We start from the raw sequence: 24754 nt of genomic DNA on the forward strand, positions 1-24754 counted from the left end.
AAATGCAACTTCCTTGGAGTGTTACAGCTAATTCTGAACTAAGAAATGAAACAGTTAGTAGTTATGTATTTCTGACAGTGCTGAAAACAAATGCTCCTAATGATATCATTTCACATACAAACCTAACACATAGGCTGAGATGCACCTGGAAAGACATCCCATAGAAGCTTCAGATTTTATTATTACAGATTCACTCTTTAAAAATTCAAATAGGGCCTGACATGGTGGCTCTCGGCATTTTGGGATGCCGAGGTGGGTGGATAATTTGAGCCCAGGAGTTTGAGACCGGCCTGGCCAACATGGCAAAACCTCCGTTCTACTAAAATTACAAAATTAGCCATGTGTGGTGGTGCATGCCTGTAGTCCCAGATACTCTGGTGGCTGAGGCATGAGAATCGCTTGAACCCCAGAAGTAGGGGTTCCAGTGAGCCAAGACTATGCCACTGCTCTCCAACCTGGGTGACACAGTGAGACTGTGTTCAAAACTAATAATAATAATAATCAAATAATGCTGATGAGGAGACTCGACACCTGCCGAGACTCTAATGAAAGTGGCTTTATTCAGGTGATTTTTTGACAGATGATGCAAGGCAGCAAGAGATAAAGAGTAACTTGGAAGGTACAATGAAAGGGGTAGGTGGATGGGAAACGTGGCCAGAAAGGAGATGCCAGTGATGATTTCATAATAAACATGCTAGCCTAGGTCCAGCCATGGCTGTTCCTCCCACTCATTGCCACTCACTGAGGTTCTAGAATGTCCCTGAACCTGGTGATAAGAACAATGATGAGGGGAAGTAAAATAAAAAAGAAGATTGATAACATTTTCTCTTCTGATATTGGACATGGTTAATACCTATAGTGGATATAAATAATGTAAGATAATTGATAGCATAAGGTCAAATGTGTCAAGATAACAACAGTCTAAGAGGGGAAATAGTTATACTTCTAAAGAGCTTAATATTGTCCATTATTTTATATATATATAAATATATATAAATAAATATATATAAAATATATATATATATATATATATCCCTGACACTGTAAAAATAAATTTGCAAGAATCAAATTCTTCAGCATAAACTCAACACTCAACATCAAGAAAACTCTATCTTGAAGTAGGGAAATGATGCAAAAGAATGCCTGATTTGTTGCTTTTTAGAAATATTTGAGCTCTTCCAGCTAAATGTGCATGAGCTGAGAATACCTCAGGAGCCCATAGTGTTCATCATTACTAGAAGGATGACCTTGTACACAATGAGCCTTCAAGAGTCTTTGTTTCTCACATATATATATGTGAAACTTTTGTATCATTTCCCTACTTCAAGATAGAATTTTCTTGATGTTGAGTGTTGAGTTTATGCTAAAGAATTTGATTCTTGCAAATTTATTTGTACAGTGCAAGGGATATTTCTGCTGACAATTCAACATTCAAAGGGATGAGTGTACGACATCTCTAAGAGATGTCATGGAGTGCAGGTAGAAAGGACTTTTTAAGGAGGTAAGATCTAAAATAGGACAGTCATATTTAATTGATGAATTTTGTTATAATTGTCCAGAAGTAAAAGAGAGAACCTGGAAGTGATTTGGGAGGAATATGTTAGTGTCAGAACATATGAGACCTTTTCTTTGTCTCCTTTTTTAGAAACTCTTTTTCATTCATGTGTTTCTTCTTTGTCTTTTTCAGAACTACTTCTTAAATCACTAGTCACATCTTGGTGGAAGTCCAGCAATGAAGATGGCACAGAAACACATTCCAAATACTATGATACCATAAAGTATACTGTAGCAATGCATCTGGCACACCCTCATTTTAACATCTGTCTCAGAAGATTTTGACAGAAGATAAAACTATCTAGTTTTTATTTCATTGATTTCATGAAAATTTATTTCACTAGTTTCATGTCATAGGCCCATGACTGTATAGAGTCATAATCTTTACAAACACAACAATGACTCACGGAGACATGTTGCAAAGCTATAATCCAAAACACTGATGTTAATTTCAGAGGCCATTAATGGTGTTAAGAAGGAGCTTTTGTTAACCAAATAATTGAATACTCATAATTACTTTTCAGTTCTAGTTCAGTTCTTCACACTAAACCATTTTATTTACATAGTGAATGCAGAACTTGCCAATAAGAACTTTCAATACTAAACTTCTATGTAAAACAAAACATCTCAAAATCAATAACTACTTTAATGGAATAGTAAAGAATTTACTTAAACACAAAGGAATGAAAATATCTCTGCAAATATGTCTACTGACTTTTCAATTTTGGTGACTTCTTTCAAATTAATTCCTTTACCTCTGTTCCTCATCCACATAAAAATGACAAAAATGAAAGATAATTTTCTAGCCTGTAATTAAATTTCTCCATTGTTGGCATATAATGTTTTTAATACATTTTTCAGTTGTCATAATTCATATGAGAATTATTAAAAGAGAGTTAGTTACCTTTGAGTACCTTATTTGGAACCTACTTCTTAAAAATTGTGTAAAAATAATTGTGGCCTTTGAGAGTCAATTGGAAATATGAACCTGACCACATATTTTGTGATATTAAGGAATTTTATTAATTATTTTCTAGGTGGGAGAATGACATGATTTTCTTAAAAGAATGTGTGAATTGTTTATTACATTTCAACATTGTCTTAATCATCAAACATTTGTTGACCTTCTGCTGTATCTAGAGCTCTGTGATCCAGATGAAATATTTGATATTAAGCCATTACCAGATATTACTCTACCTCTGTTTGAAATTCATGCCCAGTTCATTTGATTGCTTTAAATTTGAGTTCATTCTTGAGCATGCATGTGCCACCAAATTCCAAGCATTTTCTTTTTTTTTTTTTTTTTTTTTTTTTTTTTTTTTTTTGAGACGGAGTCTTGCTCTGCCACCCAGGCTGGAGTACAGTGGCCGGATCTCAGCTCACTGCAAGCTCCGCCTCCCGGTTTACGCCATTCTCCTGCCTCAGCCTCCCGAGTAGCTGGGACTACAAGCGCCCGCCTCGTCGCCCGGCTAGTTTTTTGTATTTTTAAGTAGAGACAGGGTTTCACCGTATTAGCCAGGATGGTCTCGATCTCCTGACCTCGTGATCCGCCCGTCTCGGCCTCCCAAAGTGCTGGGATTACAGGCTTGAGCCACCGCGCCCGGCCCATTCCAAGCATTTTCAAATAGTGAATTACTTCTTACAAACTCAACAGAGTGTATGTTAGCTGATCTGAAGTAACCCACTTGAAGTTATGCGTTGTGTCAACCTTAATATCACCATCGAAGGATCCCTAGGGAATGCAACATTTGGCTTATTTCATTTTTAACATGCGAATTTAGTTTATATCAAAGTAACATAACACACATAGTTTTAAAAATCATATAGTATGACAACAACTTGAAAGAAAAGCAACAGATCATTGCAGCTTGCCCTTCGCCCTCCCCAAGTGCCTGAGCGTCTCTCATTGTCCTCCAGTATAATGCCATCAGCAGCACACCTGTAATTGAATAAGCAGGACTCATTACCCATTTCAGTGAGGAAAAACTCATACCACAGAGAATCCAGGGGTGTCTCAGGTAAAGGATGTTAAAAGGGACTTATAATAGGATTTGGGCTTTGGTTGGGTGACCCGACGAAAGTTTCCTGCTCTGAATTGGATGCTGTCTAAAAGTGGTTATGATCTGTGATTGGCTATCTCAATAAGTCTTATCTTTAGAGAGGGCGGACTAGAGTAATGCTAAAGATGCAATTGTTAAGAAGCAGTCCTCATTCGTATTAGCTGAGAGAGAGGAATGTTTTGTATTTTGTGGCTTAAACAATGCTCATGTGTTCAGACATGATTGTAGAGTGATCTTCAATTTGTTTTGATCCATCATAGTAGATGATGTCATGTGATTTTTTTTTTTTAATGTTCAACAGAATGCTAACACCTGGCTGTGAGTACCAGGACAGCTGATAGCAACCTCAGGGCTTTGCTGGTGGTGCCAGACTAGCTCCTGGAAGTCAGCAGTTGCCTAGTTCCTTCCCATGTCTTTTCCCAGAGGCAATCACATTAAACTTTCTAGAAGTTTCTTCTGGCACTTACCTCCAGATTCCTAATAGTTTTTCTTTGTTTTTAAATGTTTGATTTATTTTTAAATATTTGACTTCCTGCTCTAGAAATAAGACTTTTTGCTCTCTTGTATCCACGCTGCTATATACATTCTCTATGTACATGCCTCCTATGCCCATCCTAATAATACGCATATATCACAGTTTTTATTTTAAAGTAATTACGGACATCTTTATTATTATGGCTATGTCAATATTATTCATAACAGAACTATGCAATACACTATAATTATATATCCTTTTCTTTACAATTTAGTTTTTGCTAGTTTTAATAATTGTCTTTTGTTTTTGTTGCTAAATAATCAACAATGCTTTTCCTCAATTCTCTAACAGAATTGTAAAATTTCTCTTAAAATGTTTAAAACATCAGCTAATTTGTCAGTTCAATTTTTTCTGCTTGCAGACAGACTTCTGAAGCATTCCGGTGACTACTGCAGTCTGGAATGGGGGCTTTCTAGGACCACAGCATTACTGTCGCTCTGGGACATCATTTAAAGCATTTGATTTAGCTCTCTCTCTTTTGCTGGATTTTCCAGTTCCTGACTCCTATGTCTGCGTTTTTCTTGTGTCATTCTGTTGCTTGTGATAGAGTTCATGTGAGTGGCTTCCCAAAAATGGGTACATGGGAGATAAATAGTTTAATATTTGCATACCCGAAAATGCCCTTTCTTTCTCTGCACACCTGAATGATGCTTTGGCGGAAAAAGAATCCTGAATTGGAAAGAGGTTTCCCTCAGAATATTGAAATCACAACTTATTATTTGCTAGGTCTTAGTGTTGCTGTAGAGAAGTTCAATGCCTTTTGATTTAAATGTGACACTTTTTTCCCTCTTTTGAGGCTACTGGAATGTTGATCCTTGGTGTGAATTTGATATGACTGGTTATGGTTATTTTTTGCATATACTGTTCTGGGCTCTTTCTGTCTAGAATATCATATACTTTAATTCTGAGAAATATTTCTATATTATTTCCTTGATAATTTCATTCATTCTGTTTTCTTTTTCCAGAACTCATATTAGTGGGACCACTTGGATTTAACCTTTAATTTTCTTAACCTCCATTTTACCCCTATTGTCCATCTCTTTGTCTTTTTGTTTGATGTTTTGGGGAATTTACTCAACCTCTTTTTCTTTCCCATATTAAGAAAATTCTATTATCATATGTCAATTTTTGTGAGTCTTTTCTCATTGCCGTAATGCTCCCCTTTTAAAGAAAATATTTTCTTGACTTGTGAGTGCATTATTTTTTCTTATCCTAGTACTCTGAACATGCTAATTATAGATGCATTTGATATTTTCTCTTTCCTGTAAACACAGGGAAGTTCTGTGTTCCCCCCCCCCCCCCCCCCCGCCCAAGTTCTTTAGTTGTGTTTGTATACTTTAGTCTCTAGCTTTATATTAGAGGCTTTTTCAAATGCCCGACCTCCTTGGTTGTTATTCCACTTAAAATGAGGCATGAAGAGCCTAGTTTGGAATCTTTATATGATGTGGAGCTTTACTGTGGATGATCTGGCGGGGGCAGAGCAGACTTTTGGGGTTGAAAATAGGGCGAGGGACACTGTAAGTTTCACTGTCAGTAGGTTTTTCTCATGGAGTGTTCAGTTACTCCGTGGAGGAAACTTTGCGTTTTCTGCCTGGGAGGTTATGTTTCCCAGCCTATGTTCTTGGAGTTGAGCAGAAGAATAGAGCGGGATCTCATAATTTAACGTTGTAGAATTTCACTTAACCTCATTGTCAGCATAGCACCCCCTCCAGTTCTCTACTCTGCTGAGCTTTGCTGCCCCCATTTATTCATAGAGGAAGTCTCTAGCTTCTGATGGGTGGGAGAGAGATTGTTGCCTGGCTCTCTGGGGCAGAAGAGAGGAATCTAGGAATCTACCTGCTCTCCAAACAGAGTTTCAACAAAAACACCTGTTTACAGCCCTAAGTTTACCTTTACTTTCAGAGGTCCTAACTGTCTCTAATTCCGGGAACTGCTGAGATTCTGTGACAAGAACTCACCTATTTTCCACTGTCTGGGTGCTTAGGCTTCAGCTCTGTTTGGTTATTCACTACTTGCCCATCTACTTTTAGTCTTCCAGGAGTTCATTGACATCTTTTGTCTATTATCACCCATTTTCTTTATCTTTTGGGATTTGTATATTGTTTTATCCTTTTCAGGGCATCTCGCTAGAAATCAGATATGGAATATATATCTAATCTACTTTGTTTACTCAGAAGTGTTAGCAGCTTTGATTTTTACCACTTGGTCCTTGAAAACATTTTAAAATTGATAAGCACGTTAAAATTTTGAATGTATAATTTATATTTCACTAGTCCGAAAGTTACTAAAGAAAACAAAAACACAACAAAAAGAAAACAATTTATTTTCCTTCTCCATCCACCCATCATCCAAATGCATGAGTTTATCTTAAACAGACAAAAGATGACCAGACATTCAATATGAATGTTCAAAAGGGGAACAATTATTCTGGACTGTAAGTACCAAAGTCTCTGATGTAGGCAACTACAGAAATTCAATGAAAATAAAATCACATTATAGAACTAATAACATTGACTCATGATACTTCAGGCATGCATAACTCTTCTACTTACATCTGACCTACCCACCACTACCCACTATAAATGCCATGAAAAATAGCACTCTTCATTACGCTTTAAAACTTTATTGTCTTCACTTCCTTTGGAATTAATAGCCTGTCATTGATAGCCCTATTGCATATTTTTATTTCTTTAGATAGTAAACAGGAACTATCCTACTATTGGAATTTTATTTCTAATCCACTTGGATACTTTTAATGTTAAGAAAAACTATTGTCTTTTGACCATATAATGGTATGAATTCAAGACTGCAAACTAACATCAATGGAAGCACTGAATTCTCAGTAAGAAAGTAAAAGGAGTCATAATAACTAGTAGCAACAATGAAGATGATAATCAAATGTTAAAACCATTCAGATGAATTTCTGCAGTGAACTTCTGTAGGTGTCTTGACTGCAAATTTCTGTTCTTTCTGTGGTTAGTGACATCAATTAATGGAAAACAAGGTGAAGGAACATGCCGATGCATGTTTTAACAAGTAAATGCAGTGTGGCCTGTGGTAGGTCTCACTTGGCAAATAGTGAGACCAAACAGAGAACAAGAAGCCAAACAGAGAACAAGTTTAAACTTGAGGATAGCAAATGTGAATGAAACGAAGAGAATGTCTGGGTTTGTTTTTTCTCCCTGAGAAAGGATTTTCCCACATATCTAGAAATAAATGTAGATTGCTGAAGTGATCAAGCAGCATTTCATGATCAGTTTTATTCAATACTTAAAATATGCCTGGTAAATTCTCCATTAATCTCTTCTACTTCCAGGGATTCATTTACCACTTATTTATTGATGACATTCAAATATGCCAATATTATTCTAATTTTTAAACTTCAGACACATTCTAAGGAATTTTTCTGAGTTACCTCAAACTCAACAAATCTAAAATTAAACAATAGTTTCATAGTCTATGTAATCACCTAAATTAAATATTTTGGTCATATGCTAATACTAAGCATAGTTCTTAGTATATTTATTTCTCAAATAAATAAATGGATGCATTTTCAGTGCTTTCTAGTCCTCTCCCTATAATCTGATGGTTTGGTAAGTTTAGTAAGTTCTATCCACTATACTTCAAATCCCCTCTCATGCCATCCCCTTCTTTCATTTGCTCTGTTGCTGTTTTATTACAGACCTTCAAGCCTTCTAACTCTTATATCTCTGCTGTCTAATACAGCTGCATCTCTGCAGCACAGATTTCATCACATTGCAGCCTGATTTAAATCTATTCAATTTCTCTCTTATCTGTAAACCAAAATTCTAATTTCTTCTCCTCACTCTCCACAATTATTGAGCTCTTCATTTGCTACTTTTCTTGACTCATTAACCGAACCTTCCTCCAAAGCCATATTTTTACATTTTTGATCCTACTATGTAATCTCATGATGCCATGACTTTGATCATATTATTTCCTATGCTGGAATATTTTTTTCTTTTACTCTATAGCCTGCTTATCCTTTAGTTTCTAATTCAAACATTTTCCAGGCCTCTAAGCAGAATTTTTTTTTAACTCCTCAAAGCTTTTATGATACTTTTTCTTTATACTTCTCCTCTAGCTCTCAATACAGTCCAAGCTTTATTTTAATAATCTGTTCATGCACCTGTCTCTTGAAGTCCTAAAAAGGGCTGATCTCCAGCACTTAGTTCCTGTCCCACAGTAAATGCTATAGGAGTTTTCAAAATTGGCATTGAATTAAAACCATGTATACATTATTATTGAGAATGACATCTATTTAAGGAGTAAGAGGAAGAAAATAAAATTGAATGAGTGAGTCTTTAGTTTGAGAAGATTTATATGATCCAATCCATGAAGTGATAGGAACTCATGTTGCAAAAAAGGTCCCCTTTTCAGTGAACAGAAGTTAACTGAAAAACAAGACACATAATAGCGAAGGAGCCCCTCTCCACTCCACAGCCACCAGTCACTCAATACGGCTCCTTTCCTTTTCCTTCAGAGGCTTTGACAGTCTTTAGTGCAGTGGCAGTCATTCTTCATTATTTTTTCTCTGGGCTTGTTTTTCCCATCTTGTCTTCCAGGTGCCCTGAGTGTAGCTCTTAGAACTCCAGGGCTTAAGATGAGATAATGTGTTGCCTGTGGGAGGGAAGCACTCCGGCTTCCTTTTGAAAAGCTTTCATTTTGTTCCAGTACCCCTGAGGGAACATGAGCCTCTCTGGAATGTACTCACTGCCCTCTCCCTTTGGCATGGGTGTGTGTTCTCCCTTCCTTGAGCAGTGGGATTGGAGAGAGGGAGGCAGACTGTTCTGGTTTCCTCCAAATACCCTCAAGTGCTATATTGCATAGCCCCATATATGATGTGCTGGCAGGCAGACAGGCAGCAGTGGGGAGAGCTTGTTGTATCTGAATTTTAATTACACATGGTAAAGACTCCTTGCTAGTTTAGAGAAAGCTACTCTTCAGGTTTGCTTTCTTTCAGTGAAAGGGCATTTTATCCAATTAGAGGGAAATTATTAGAGGCCAAGTTCTTATCTCAGCCTCTGCAGATTTACCATATAAGAAGATGCTAATTATACTTACCTAACCAATGGCAATAGGCTCTGCTCCAGTAGAGGAATCTTTTTAAACTCTTGGTTATACAAATATTATACATATACACATTAATTAGAGTGACTTGTCAAGACCCCATGTGGAACCATATCCAGCTTCAACATTTATTAATTCTTACAGCAAATTTTATACCTCTACCAACCCCTATGCTTATTTAGAAGCAAATCAGACATCACATTATTTTATTCATAAATATTTTTAAGTTTACAGGAATCCTGCCAGCAATATTGTTCTAACAGTTTACCTTTGATTAATAAACTTCTTATCCCACCTGGAATCCATATTTTGTTGCCTGAAAACTTGAAAAGTATTTGGGACTTCCACAGTATATTGATTTTGTAAAACTCACATAGAGAGTTGGATCGTGTGAGTTAGCTCTACCCCAGTGATTAATGTATTCTGTACACAGTAGCACCCACAGTACAGTAACGTCCCTTCTTTGGTCACCTAGTAACTTTTCACTGGTCAACACCAAACTGAATAAACCACTATGTTGTAAGAAGGTGCTTGGCTAGCTGACTTGGATCATCTCCTAGAGTTTAGGAGACATAACCATCACCAAGTTTGAATTTGCAAAACCTTTAGGCTTTACTGGCAGGAGAGAAAATACCACTTTTGGACCATAAAATGGATACGGAATACATGGGCTCAGGTAAACTGAGCCAAATATTGAAGCAGATTTGGAGACAAAACCAGATGCTAAAGCAGGCACTCCTGGGTGATGACCTTTGTGAGGGGGCTGGTGGGGCCACTTGGATGGCCACTGTGGTCTTTCTGGGTCAGGAGCTCAGCAGGGCCCTTTACCAGCTGCTGGAGCACACCGCAGGCACCCTGCATTCCACCTGCCAGCAGCTGCATGTGCTGCTTGACAAGGAGAATCAATGTGTCTGGAGAAAAGGCAAGTATTTTTTTAATAACTTATTCTTTCTCTAAGAAATATTGATTAGGGCAAGATCTGAGAGGGACTATGAGCATACCAACAAGGCTAAGATGGAGTTTCTGTCCACAAGAGACTAACAATTTCATACGGGAAATAAGTCGAGACAAATGCACAATAATGCCAGGGACACTGGGGCCAGTCCCATTAGAAACACATGAATGAAGTGCTTTTGGACTTCAGAAGCAGTTTGAATCCCATCTGTAGGGTGGAGAATTGAGAAGTTTGCTAGAAAAATGTAGTATTTAAGCTGAAGTTTAAAGAATGAATTGGACTTATGCAGCAGGAAATAGTTTTTGTAGGATCCAAGACGTAAGAGACAGGAAAATACAGGCCTAGTTTGAGGCAGAGCTAGTAGTTTTTTTATTTTTATTTTTTTATTTTTTTTTAAATCAGAATATAATATTCTATCTCTAGGGTCATTTGAGCTTAGACTTATTAATTGCAAAATTACTGGGAAGACTGGAGTGGGTTGGGATAGGGAATTGGATCCCCACACACTGAGGCTGGAGAGGGATTCTTGGGAATAGGTCCAGTTATGGATGTGGAAAAGTATAGTAAGGCAGGAAGAATGTGGAATCCGATGAATATAATCCTAGATAACAACAGTTACTCCAGATAAGCATATAGGTGGCATCATGAAATTCAACTCTAAATAATACAGTATCAGGATAAGTGGGCAGGTTCCATCTATGATGAAATCCAGGGTAGACAATATTAAGAAATTCAGTCTAAAGGGCAAATAGTGGGCATCAGGGAAATCTTTCCAAAGGCAGCATGACTGAGAAGCCATCAGCTGCAGCCCAAAATCAGACCTTTAATCTCTGGAGGGAATGGAACACGGTCCTTGGCAACATAACAAGACAAATATATATTCAGAAAAAAACAAGGACTTGGCGAAGGGATGAGTTGGTGATAATTTTAAAAACACTAAGTTATGGGGCCTTAAATTACATATTCCTTTAATTTAGAACTGAATTCTAAAGACTAGAGAGGCACTAAGCCTGCAAGAAGTCATCAGGTGACCTCAGTAGTGAAGAGAAGCAGGATGAACAAATAGGAGCGTGGGAAGAATGATGATGGAGTGAGAGATTATATCAGATTTGACCATACTGAGAGTTTACTCCAGAATGAAGAAGGTTTACCTGAGTTAGCAGGCTTTGAAAAGTCACTTCACGTTCCAATCAGAGAATTGGTATGGTCAGAGCTATTCTCTGAAGGACTAATTTGAAAATTTCCAGTGATCACAAATTCATCAGGAGGAATACTATGAACCTAGTCTAATTCTTATAGCAGTAACAGGGCTCCAAAACATAGCATCTACATTGGCAGAAATAATGGAGGTATGGTGTTTCCGCCAACGAAGCCACATCTGGAGTGTTCACCTAATTTTCAGCCCAGTATTTTAAATGGATCATTGATAAACTGTTGTACATCCAGTGGCAAAAGAACAGTTCTCAAAATCATAGCAAATGAAAAACAATTGAGGGAGATGTTGACTTCAGTTCTTATTGGGGGAGCGAGAGGTTATGACATTTGTCTTTAAATATTCAAAGTATCTATTTTATAAGCAAGAGGGATTAGATTTACTCTTTGCTACCATGTTAAAAGTGGTTTGTTGTAAATCCTACAATTGTTAAAAGAGTGACAGTTGTACAATTACTTCTCCTCCATGAGATTGGCTTAAATGCCCAGTAAAGGTCTTTGTAGGTTTCTAAAATTATCTTGCCATGTTTCATTAGATGGCAGTGTAGAAACATAATTTGGTTTAGTTTTGTATTTATTCTTTGTGTGTCTATGTATGTGTGTGTAGAAATCGTTACTTTCATAGACTGCCTCATAAAAATAGCTGAACATTTGGGGAGCACTGCTGCACTTCTAAAGAAAGAAGAAAAGGAGATGTGTAATTTATGCAGCATGCATGATGAATGTACTCCACAGCAGACAATGTCCTCCATTCAAGATACCAAAGCAGCAGACATTGCTGCAAAAGGGGAACTAAATGTCATAGAAACAGTTACTGTTTCTCCCACAAATGGAGAGGACAGTCATTACACAAACCAGGTCCAGTTAGAAAAAAATAAAACACAGATGAGTTCAACATTAGTGGAAAAAGAAAACAATACATCACTAAAAGGATGTGTACTGGGGCAAGAAGAGTCACAGAACAAAATATTTCCAGATAATGCAGAAAATGAAGATGATAAACAAATACAACACATGACTGTTGAGAACATAAATGACAACAGGAAAGAGATTCATGGCATAATCCAGACAACAGAGAGAAAAATTCAAGAAACCTCAGAAAGCCCAAGAGAAGATATGACCACATCCTCAATAATATGTGATATCTCCAAGAAATATATAAATAGTACTCTTCCCAATGATTCAGAGAATATAAAGCACAAGAATAACATAATGGAAAAGGAGTAAGTAAATGCAATGTGGGAAGTGCTTCAGTATGCCTACTTATGTATGTGTTTCTATAGTCAGTACATGTCTTAGTTCATTCCGGCTGCTATAACAAAACATCAGAAAGTGGGTAGCTTTTAAACAACAGATATTCATCTCTCACAGTTCTGGAGGCTTGGAAATCCAAGATCAAGATGCTGGCAGATTTGATGTCTGGGAGGTGCCTTCTTGCTCTGTCCTCACATGGTGGAAAAAGTGAACGGGCTCCCTTGGGCCTATTCTATAAAGGCATTAATTTCATTCATGAGGACTCCACCCTCATGACCTAATCATCTCCCAAAAGGACCCACCTCCTAATACCATCACCTTGGGGGCCAGGATTTCAATGCATGAATATTGAGGAGACACAAACACTTAGACTATAGCAACATGCATAGTATTTACACATGAATAAAATTTCCATTTCATATCTCCCAAAGATATTGTAAATCAGTAATTCAGCTTGAATTACTCCTATGAAAATTTATATAGCCACTATTATTAATATTGCTATATTTCTTAAAGCTATATTTCTTATAGCTTTAAGAAACACATTACCTTTTTTTAAAGAGGAAAGAATTGAGTAGACAGGAAAGTAGTTAAAATGATCAATTGTCCAGATCATGAACACTTTGCAAATTACTGCTATTTCAATTACAGTAACAAAAACTAGAAGACTGTAGGGAGTTAGAAGATTTGGAGAGAATGTTTTATTCTTGGATTCACTTTATTTATATTCTCAAGAAAATCATTATGAGTTTTAAGCCTGTGTCTGTAGAACTCTTGGGATTTCATGGATGAGCTTTGGAAGGTACCTAAAATTGAATGTGTATGTTCCTGGATATAGTCCTGGATAGGAATGTGTATGTTCCTATTTCATTTCCCTGGATATGGTCTAGAACTGTCATCAGATTCTCTAGGAGACCATGACTTCAAAAAAGTGAGAAAGATCCATCTATTTTGTAAATTTTATCTCCTGTGCAAAGAGGTAATAAGGCCCTATTTGTCCCTATAAAATAAGATATTCACACCCATATTTTCCCAGACAAACATAACACGCTTAGAAGTGAAAAAAAAAATTATTTGTTTTGGGAATCAAACAAACTTAAATTTCACTTTCTGTTTTATTATATACTAATTCTATGATCCTGGGTAACTTGTTTCATTTCTTAGCCTCATTTTCTTATTTGTAGAAATAATATATACATCCTGGGATTATTTGGTAAGGTCAAATGAGAAAATCACTTAAACAACCTAACACCAGGCTACTTTTTCAGATATTCACACCAGGCAAATGTTAGTCTATTCGTTTATTTTAGCTCCCAAAACTCCCACTTTCTTCACCTGCCACTTACCACCATTGTTCCATTACCCCCATCTCTGCTGTGATGTGCTGATGCCCTTTCAGGTGTATGATACCATTTTGAGGACCATGATCTTAGGCAAGTCATTTTGCTCACCTTGACCCTAATTATCTTGCTATAAAATGAAGAGGTGGCCGGGCGCGGTGGCTCAAGCCTCTAATCCCAGCACTGTGGGAGGCCGAGACCGGCGGATCACGAGGTCAGGAGATGGAGACCATCCTGGCTAACATGGTGAAACCCCGTCTCTACTAAAAAAGTACAAAAAACTAGCCGGGCGAGGTGGTGGCGCCTGTAGTCCAGCTACTCGGGAGGCTGAGGCAGGAGAATGGCGTAAACCCGGGAGGCGGAGCTTGCAATGAGCTGAGATCCGGCCACTGCACTCCAGCCTGAGCGACAGAGCGAGACTCCGTCTCAAAAAAAAAAAAAAAAAAAAAAAATGAAGAGGTGGTTCTAATTTGGCTGTAATTTTTCTAAAGGTCAGAGAGTCTGATGAATTTTATGTTTGAGGGTATTCAGTGCATGATAGACCTACATGATTTGTAAGAACTACTGCTCTGACAAAACAACTGCTAAAGTAGTCTATATGTGGTTACCTGTTTCACTTGAGAAAAACATTGAAGCTTCATATTCTCACATTCAGAAATGACTCAAAGCATCGGTTAATGAGTCATTGCCTGAACTACTCCCTCTAACACCTCCTTTAGGTGTTTCCTGGTTAGTGACTTCCTCTTTGCAGCACCCAAACCAATTGTGCTTCGCTTGTGTATTTGAGAAGTTGAGTACTCATTGCAATCCCTCAGCCGAGGAAACCATCATGCCACATAAAAGATGTGTGTGATAAACCCAGATAGCTTTCTGAAAGAAACCTATCTCTTCCTGGCTGTCCTGGTGTACACAAAAAGGGAAAAATAAGGCTAGAATAAACCAGTGTGATTACAGTCATCGGTTACTTAAAGATGGGAATATGTTCACAGAAATGCACGGTTGGGTGATTTTGTCAATCATGCAAACACTGCAGAATGTGCATACACATATCTAGATGGTACAGCGTACTGCACACTTAGTCTATATGGTATAGCATATTGCTCCCAGGCCACAGACTGTAAAGTATGTTACTATATGGAATACTATAGGCATCTATAACACAATCATAAGTATTTGTGTATTTAAACATATCTAAACATAGAAATGGTACAGCAAAAATACAGTATTATAATTTTTAGGATCACTATTACATGTGCAGTCCATTGTTAACTGGTATGTCTTCATGTTCTACATACCTGTATTTTTTTTTTAAGTTTTAATTAAAAAATTTTTCTTTTTGTTTTTATTTCAATAGGTTTTAGGGGAACAGGTGGTGTTTGGTTACATGAATAAGTTCTTTAGTGGTGATTTCTGAGATTCTGGTGCACCCATCACCTGAGCAGTGTACACTGTACCCATTGTGTAGTCTTTTATCCCTCACCTCCCTCCCACCCTTTCCCCAGAGTCTCCAAAGTCTATTGTATCATTTTTATGCCTTTGCATCCTCAGAGCTCAGCTCCCACTTATAAGAGAGAAAATAAAATGTTTGTTTTTCCACTCCTGAGTAACTTCAGTTAGAGTAATGTTCTCCAATTCCACCCAGGTTGCTGTGAATGCCATTATTTCATTTCTTTTTATGGCTGAAGAGTATTCCATGGCATACATATATGTGTGTGTGAATATACATATATAATATATTATATTATATAATTATAATTATATATAATATATTATATGTGTGTATATTATATATTATATATTATATAATATATAATGTATTTGTGTGTAGTACTTATATATAATTACATATTATATATAACAATATGTGGAATATTATATATAAATACTATATATTATATGATTATATAATCAATCATATATTATATATTTATATAAATATTATATAATATGTTATAATATTTATATGATATATTTATATAATATATTTATATGATATATTATATAATATATTTATATGATATATTTATATAATAGGCCGATAATATATATTTATATAATATATTATATATATATATTATATAATATATAAGATAAATTATATGTTTATATTTATATATTATATAAATATTATATGTTATATAATATATAATATGTTATATAATATTATATTACTATATATTATAGTAATATATTTATTGTTATATTATATATTATTGTTATATAATATATATATTATATATATATATTATATATTATTGTTATATAATATATAATATGTTATATAATATATATTATATATGTTATATTATATATTATATATTATATAATATATAATGTATTTGTGTGTAGTACTTATATATAATTACATATTATATATAACAATATGTGGAATATTATATATAAATACTATATATTATATGATTATATAATCAATCATATATTATATATTTATATAAATATTATATAATATGTTATAATATTTATATGATATATTTATATAATATTATATATGTTATATATTATATGTTATATAATATATATTATATAATATATTTATATAATAGGCCGATAATATATATTTATATAATATTATATAATATATACTATATAATATATAAGATAAATTATATGTTTATATTTATATATTATATAAATATTATATGTTATATATAATATATAATATGTTATATAATATTATATTACTATATATTATAGTAATATATTTATTGTTATATATATATTATATATTATATATATATATTATATATGTTATATATTATGTTATATTATATATTATTGTTATATAATATATATTATATATTATATATTATATATAATATTGTGTATTTATGTTATATGTTATATGTAATATTATATATTATATGTTATATTTGTATATAAATATCTTATGTATATATATTATATAAATATTATATATGGAATGTATATAATATATTAGATATTATATATATACACACACACATATATGTATGCCATGGAATACTATTCAGCCATAAAGAGGAATGAAATAACGGCATTCACAGCAACCTGGACGGAATTGGAGAATATTACTCTAACTGAAGTTACTCAGGAATGGAAAAACAAACATTTTATTTTCTCATTCACATCAAAAAACAAACAAACAAAAAACATGTTGGTGTGGATGCGGTGAAACGGGAACACTTTTACACTGAGGGCGGGAATGTAAAGTGGTGTTCCCTTTTCACCACATCCACACCAACATCTTTTTTTTTTTTTTTTTATTGTGGCCATTCTTGCATGAGTAAGGTGTTATTGCACGGTGATTTTGGTTTGCATTTCCCTGAAAATTAGTGATGTTGAGCATTTTTTCATATGTTTGTTGACCATTTGTATATTTTCTTTTGATAATTGTTTATACATGTCCTTAGTTCACTTTTTGGTGGGATTGTTTGTTTTTGCTTGTGAATTTGTTTGAATTCCTTGCAGATTCTGGATATTAGTCGTTTGTCGGATATGTAGATTGAGAAGATTTTCTCCCACTCTGTGGGTTGTCTGTTTACTCTGCTGATTGTTTATTTTACTGTGTAGAAGCTTTTTAGTTTAGTTAAGGCCTATATATTTTTGTTTTTGTTGCATTTGCTTTTGGGTTCTGGGTCATGAAGTCTTTGCTTAAGCCAATGTCTAGAAAAGTTTTTCTGATGTTATCTTTTTTATTTTATTTTATTTTGAGATGGAGTCTTGCTCTTTCCCGCAGGCTGGATTGCAGTGGCAGGATCTCAGCTCACTGCAACCTCCACCTCCCGGGTTCGAGCAATTCTCCTGTTTCAGCCTCCTGGGTAGCTGGGACTACAGGTGCTTGCCAGCATGCCAGCTAATTTTTGTATTGTTAGTAGAGATGGAATTTCACCATATTGGTCAATCTGGTCTTGAATTCCTTACCTTAGGTGATCCTTCCGCCTCGGCCTCCCAAAGTGCTGAGATTACAGGCGTGAGCCACAGTGCTGGGCCTCTGATGTTATCTTCTAGAAATGTTTATGCTTTTAGGTCCGATTTAAGTCCTTGATACATCTTGAGTTGATTTTTGTGTAAGGTGGGAAATGAGGATGCGGTTTCATTCTTCTGTATGTGACTTGCCAATTATCCCAGCACCATTTGTTGAATAGGGTGTCCTTTCCCCAATTTATGTTTTTTGTTTGCTTTGTTGAAGATCAGTTGGCTGTAAGTATTTGACTTTATTTCTGGGTTCTCTATTCTGTTCCATTGGTCTATGTGCCTGTTTGTATACCAGTGCCATGCTGTTTGGTAACTACCGTGTAACTGTATTTTAGTGTCTAGTCTAGATCTATTTGACTAAGGCTAGAGAGAATGGAACTGTTTAAAAGTCTACTTGTCCTACTTCATCTGTCAGTTGAGAAACATAACTCCTGGAAGAAAAGTGTATTAATATGGTTTCCAAGACACAGAGGAGAGTCATTCCTAAAGTTATACAATGCTGGGTCACTGTATCCTCTATTAAACAATGTTTCTCATTTTCTGAATTACTTTTATCAACATCACCAAAGAATACTCAAGCAGAACAATGTGCTGAGTCATTTTCTATTCCTTCTAGCTATGAGTTTAGAATTGTAAACATAAATCAATGACCCTCTCTGAAATTTCTACATATTTTTTGGATTTCTATGTTAAATGGCACTTTAAAATTCTATTTACCAGTAATTGAAAAATGTCTAAAATCTGATTATTGTAGAGCTGGACATTAATGCTTTATTAAATATAGATCATCTTATTTCTCTTCAACATTGCCAGTATTTCAACCATTTCACTGGTATAAATGGGTTGTAAAAAAAAGAGGAACTCAAATTGGTCATTTTAATGTAGAAAACCAGCATTTATTGAGCACACATCTTAGGCCAACACATTATTGTAAGTTTAAATGTTTCATTGCATTCAGTCTTCACACTATTATGAAATAGATGTTAGTTTCAATTTGCAATGAATAAAGTAACCAGCATTTTTGAATGATTTAAGGAATTATGATATTAGATTCAAGAGTTTGGACTTTTACATTAAAGCTAGATGGAGCCAATTATCCATCCTAAAATTTACCATCTGTGGGATCTTTGAAAGAAAGTTAAATTTTCTAAGCCTCAGTGTTTTTATCTGTAAAATAGTTATGTTAGTAGCACCTGCCTGATACAATAGTTGTGAGAATAGTGTGTAGCCTAAAAACTACTTAATAGAAAGCAGCAAAATATTAGCTATTTTAATAAAAATTATTAATTTGTAAAGTCAAGTAAATAGTGACTGATCTCAAATCTGAATTCAAATCTATGATTCTAAAATCCTCGGCAAATTTGATGGTTAAAAAAGAGTAAAATGAATGATCAAAATAAAATTTTGGATTGATTTTTTGGGAGATTGTAAGTAATCTTTGCCTAATTACTATGATTAATGATAAATTTACAGTTTTTTTTGTATCTTTCTCAGCTTTTCTAAAAATATATAATCACCATCATCATTTGATCTAGTGTGTTTAGACAATTACAATACTTCATATATGTTTACTCCCTCTCCTCACAATTGAGGAAATTATTCAAGTATTAGTACTGATTTTACCAAGAAACTTCAGCAATCTTCAGCTTTATATTGTGGAATGAATCAATTGCTTAAATAACAATGGTAGCAAAACTAATTATAGCTGATATGTATAACACGTATGGTGTACCAGATATAGCTCTAATTACTTCCGATGTAATGGTTCATTTAATTCAATTCATGCTCCCATGAGACAGTTACTATGTTATCACCATTTTACCATTGAGGAAACTGAGGCACAGAGAGGCTGAGGATCTTGCCCAAGGTCACAGCTTTGATCAGAACTGGAATTCACACCAAGACAATGTAGATCTAGAGTCTGTGCTTTTCTGCATTTAGCTGTAAAGTACACAAATCAAATAATTGGAAAAATGACATTCTTTTTTCCCCTTCAGGTATCTTGATGTGCTGAGTGATGATACTGACCCCCAAGTGTCTTGTTATATTACAGCACCATCATATGTTCTAAAACAACTGGAATGCCGGATAATAAATAACATGAGTTCTTTAATAGTGGGTGATAATGAAGAGTTAGTTAGCAACGTCGTAACTATTGAATGCTCAGATAAGGAAAAGAGAATTCCATTTCCAATAGGCATTGCAATTCCATTTACTGCACGTTACAGAGGAAATTACAGAGATATCATGGTGAAAGTGTGTGACACAAACCTTCAATCAAGTTACTTAAACCCAAATTCACTGGAAGGAATGAAGGGAGTTTATAAGGTTAGTAAGTTCTTGGCTATATCTACATTTGCTGTTTGGCTGCTCTTCTAAATATTACTCAGACTAATAGATTGTAGTGTAGATATAATTGCTCCACTAGTAATAAATGGAAGGATTTTTGGATTTGTGCCAGTGCATTCACAATTTATTGCCATCAATAAAGATCAAAGGATGGAAATGATTAGCCAAAGTTAGGAATGGAGAGCTTGAGTTGAACACCTACCAAATGTTATTTTTTTCACCTAGGAAACAAAATCAAAATCATGGCTTAATTACTTTTGTGCTTTTGACTAACTTCAGACCAACATTTCTACTATGATGGACCCTTGTCTAAATTTAAGGATGTTAGAATCCCCAGATGATAGTAGCTTTAATTTTTGTTATTCATGGGTTGGGAAAATGTACAAAAAATTTAAAAGTTTGTGTATGTGTGTGTATGCCTTGAGATTATTAATAAGTCCAGAAACAAAATTTGGTCTATACATAGAAGAAAGTATATGTGGTAGTTAAGATGTGGGCTGTGGAAGAAGATTGGTTAGGTTTGACATATGGTTTCTACACTTTCTTACTGTGTGAACTTGGGAAAATTATGTAATCTTGCTGTGACTCAGTGACTTCATCTGAGAGATGAACATGATAATAGTGTCTACCTGGTATGGTTGTAAGAATTAAATAGATAATACACTTATGAAGAGAGAAGGAAGCCTATAAACACATGTTAGTTGTTAATAAATTATCATTTTCATGTCAGATTTTAATTATAATAACTCTGAGGCTCTGTATGATCACAAATTCATATGCTGTGAAGAGAGAATATAATAACTATTAAATTTAGTGTGGAGGCTGGGCTCGGTGGCTCACACCTGTAATCCCAGCACTTTGGGAGGCCAAGGTAGGCTAATCACCTGAGGTCGGGAGTTCGAGACCAGCCTGACCAACATGGAGAAATCCAGTCTCTACTAAAAATAAAAAATTAGTTGGGCCTGGTGGTGCATGTCTGTAATCCCAGCTACTCGGGAGGCTGAGGCAGGAGAATCACTTGAACCTGGGAAGTGGAGGGTGCGGTGAGCCGAGATTGTACCTGTGCACTCCAACCTGGGCAATAAGAGTGAAACTCCGTCTCAAAAAAATAAAAAAATAAAAATAAATAAACGTAGTATGGAGTTTATGGATACTAATATTTAAAGTTTTTCTTTGGGCCACTTAACTTCTTTTTAAACAATTAAAATATTTATCTTTTTCAGCTTTATGTAAGTTGTCATTTGATGAGGAGGGCAGGGAATAAATGTAAAAAAAAAATCCATATATACATGGAATTATTTATTATATAATTTATTTTGTGATTTTGATTTTCTCTGGGTTTCAAATAAGGTTTTATAGTTGAATATGAAAGCTAAGCCTATTCCATTCACTTACTCCAATTCTTGCAACTAATACATTTTATATTTAGTATCAGAAGTTTCTAGGTATGATAGTCTAGTCAGCATTGCCCTTGATTGGAGCTCTTAAATTTTGGCCAGTCTGTGTAACTATCACAATAAAAGCGAAAACTGCTCATAGCCCACTTGTCATAAAATGGGTTTGGAAAATGTTTAGTAAATGGATAATTAAGACAAAAGAGAGAGAGAGAAGGAGAGAGAGAGGGGGAATCATTGTCTATCATAACAAATACAGGCATGAATTTTTCTCTTTATAGTAAGAAAAAAATTTAAACTCTGGATTCCTTCCAAATTTTTATGTGGATCGTATGACGTTTTCAAATTCTAATTATTTAAAAACCCTTTTGGCTTTTCAGAATCTATCAAATATGATCGAAGTGCACAGCAACCACCATTGGTTTCTAGAAGATCTTTCTTTTTCACTTCTCACAATTTTCCCTCTGGCCAATTAATAATATTCACCATGCCCTGAATTTTCCCAGAGACAGATTCATTCAGCGATATTGTGAAACCTCTTCCTTAGTCAGCTTTCAAATGGTAGACTATTTTCCATTGTGACTGTCCCTGAAATGTTTTTTTGTGTATGTGAGCATGATTATCCACTCATGCTGGGGCAGAGCCTGGCTGCTGTTTGGGGAAGTATGAATAGACCAAATGACTTGTAACTCTGCCTCCTTCTTTTAAGCTTTGGTGATTATAGGAAAAGATCATTTTGTTTTGATTTATGTACGCAGTTCCCTTTTGTGCAATAAAAACCTTGAGTATGTGTCTGTATATATGCATTATAAATTTGAATGTCGTTATATAAAAAGAAACACAAATATCTTAGTCATTTGCTCCCACTGCACAGAGGAGAGACATAGAGAAAACGACTTTATTTGGGGAACCTAAGATATTGTGAGCTATTAGAAGAAAGAATTTGCTGACAGCACAGGTGTTATAGTGTTTAAGCAAAGTATACAAATAATGGAATGCCAGTCCTTAGGATTCTCTAAAACAGTGTTGAATGTTTTGGATAAAGGTCAATATTTAAAATCAATTCTCACTAATGGAGGCTAGAATTCTAGGAACAATAATATTTGTGAAAACACTGAAAATAATTGCCCATTATTCGCACAATTTTGGGGGAAGATTTAATTTAAATTTAAGAAATATGTTTATTTTTGTTTTTGATTTTGTAGTCTAAATTTGAGAAACTCTTATCGATTTCTACTTAATCTCATAAAATGACCATCCATTTTAGGTTCCTGGTATCATTTTAAATTGTAGGTGATTAAATAAAGAGTGTATAGATTTTTTTGACAATCCATAGAGTCTATATAGCAAATATTTTTCAAATCGGTGCTATAGCTTGTTTTAATGTTCTTTATTCCATACAGGGGACCTGTGCTTCAGTAAAAGTTTACAAATTGGGTATCTTTTCTGTTGTGTCTTGTTTAAAGAAAGAGTCGTTCACAGTAACAAAGAAAGGCCTCACTCTTAAGTCAAGCATGGATTCCCGAATATCCTTAAGTTACCCTCCAGGAGTTTTTGCCTCTCCAGTACTTGTGCAGTTAAAGGTAAACATATTAAAAATAGGTGAGTTCCTGCTCATAGATTTTGTGGGTCATCGAGCATGGTTCTAAACAACAAAGAAGGTACCAATATTTAATATAACAATAAATGGATTATTTTATGTAGTTGTAATGGCCTAATACATAGTGCTATCAGCAATAAGGTAATGATTTTGAGCATATTAAATATCATTAAAAAATAAATCTTCTCTTTATTCGAAAGATTTTCGCAGTTAGTCTTTTGTGTTGTGTTGTTTTGTTTATGATATTTATAGGGAAAATTTATGTTGCATGACTATGAAAGAATTGATGACAGACTTTGGAACATTCATATAATTCAAAGATTTTGATCAGAGAGGGTGGCAAAAAAGAGGACAATCAATTACAATATTTATTATAATAAATATTTGGTTCTGTTTAATTATGAAACAGCCATTTTCTGGGAGTAAGGATTTAATATATGCAAACACTATTTGCAAAGGGCATGTAAATGTATATTTTTCAAGACTTATTTCCTCAAATAATGTTCCCTGTCCATCTACCCTCATTCCCCTCCCATGCTCTCCTCTCTATTTCTCCCAGTTGTTAATGTAAGTGGTAAGTGAAGAAGAACGATTAGGAAGAAAACATATAATAAATAACTTATTTATAGATATTTTCCATGAACTTTGAAATGTTGGAATCATCTTAGCTATTTTTTATTTTTAACCATTCTTATGTGAAAAGAAACAAGTCATGTTTTCTAGTTTCTAAAGATCACTTGATCTAATAATAGTCCTAATTAGAAATCATTATAAAACATCTATTTTGTTTTCTAGGTCATTTTGTTGCCTGCAATTAAGTCTGTTTCTTGGTTATTTATAACATAAGACTGGGAACCCATATTTCAGAAAGACTTTGTAAAAAGGGCCCAAATACTGTGTTCTTTTATACATTATAAATATTTTATAAAATGCATTGTTGATTACAGCTAACAATGTATAGAGAAATGTATAAAACTATGCTCCATAGAATTTTCAAAAAACTGGATTAGAAATGTAGCAATAGTTTGCATCTTTTCTATTAAAATGTAAGAAAAAATATATTTTTTGTTTAGATTCAACCAGTTGACCCAGCTCTGGTGGCACATTTAAAAGCACAGCAAGATACTTTCTACTCAGTCCAATCCACAAGCCCTGTGATTCACATTCAGCATCCATCAACTTATCCTTTTCAGAAGCCAGTGACTGTATTTTTACCTTTTTCTCCATACCTTGATAAAAACAATCTTGGTTCTGAGATAGATCATAAAAGAAGAGCAAGTGCCACAATAAATAGGATTACATCTTCATATTTCAGCCGGTGAGTAAGTTTCTAATATTGTGAACTGGCTTAATGTCAAACAAAGAAGCTTAGATGATTAAAACTTGCAGTCAAATATCTTGTATTTAAATTCTGTATTAAAATAGTATGAAATAC

At 34.6% G+C, this 24754-nt stretch overlaps 2 protein-coding genes across 2 annotated transcripts in view; both read left to right on the plus strand.

Annotated features, from left to right (window-relative positions):
- Window positions 1–2457, plus strand: part of LOC117084887 (translation initiation factor IF-2-like) — a 32138-nt gene extending 29681 nt beyond the window's left edge. The window contains exon 7 of the mRNA XM_033213314.1: window positions 1688–2457. Within this exon, the coding sequence (XP_033069205.1) occupies window positions 1688–1708 (21 nt within the window). The 3' untranslated portion in view covers window positions 1709–2457. The remainder of the gene's footprint in view (window positions 1–1687) is intronic.
- A 7434-nt stretch (window positions 2458–9891) lies between these two features.
- Window positions 9892–24754, plus strand: part of DTHD1 (death domain containing 1) — a 66404-nt gene continuing 51541 nt past the window's right edge. Inside the window, exons 1-5 of the mRNA XM_033215967.1 lie at window positions 9892–10162; window positions 12015–12630; window positions 19974–20304; window positions 23123–23302; window positions 24393–24637. Of these exons, the coding sequence (XP_033071858.1) occupies window positions 9892–10162; window positions 12015–12630; window positions 19974–20304; window positions 23123–23302; window positions 24393–24637 (1643 nt within the window). The remainder of the gene's footprint in view (window positions 10163–12014; window positions 12631–19973; window positions 20305–23122; window positions 23303–24392; window positions 24638–24754) is intronic.

The sequence above is a fragment of the Trachypithecus francoisi genome, unplaced genomic scaffold (assembly GCF_009764315.1).
Source record: "Trachypithecus francoisi isolate TF-2019V2 unplaced genomic scaffold, Tfra_2.0 Lachesis_group1, whole genome shotgun sequence".
Classification (NCBI taxonomy): Eukaryota; Metazoa; Chordata; class Mammalia; order Primates; family Cercopithecidae; genus Trachypithecus; species Trachypithecus francoisi.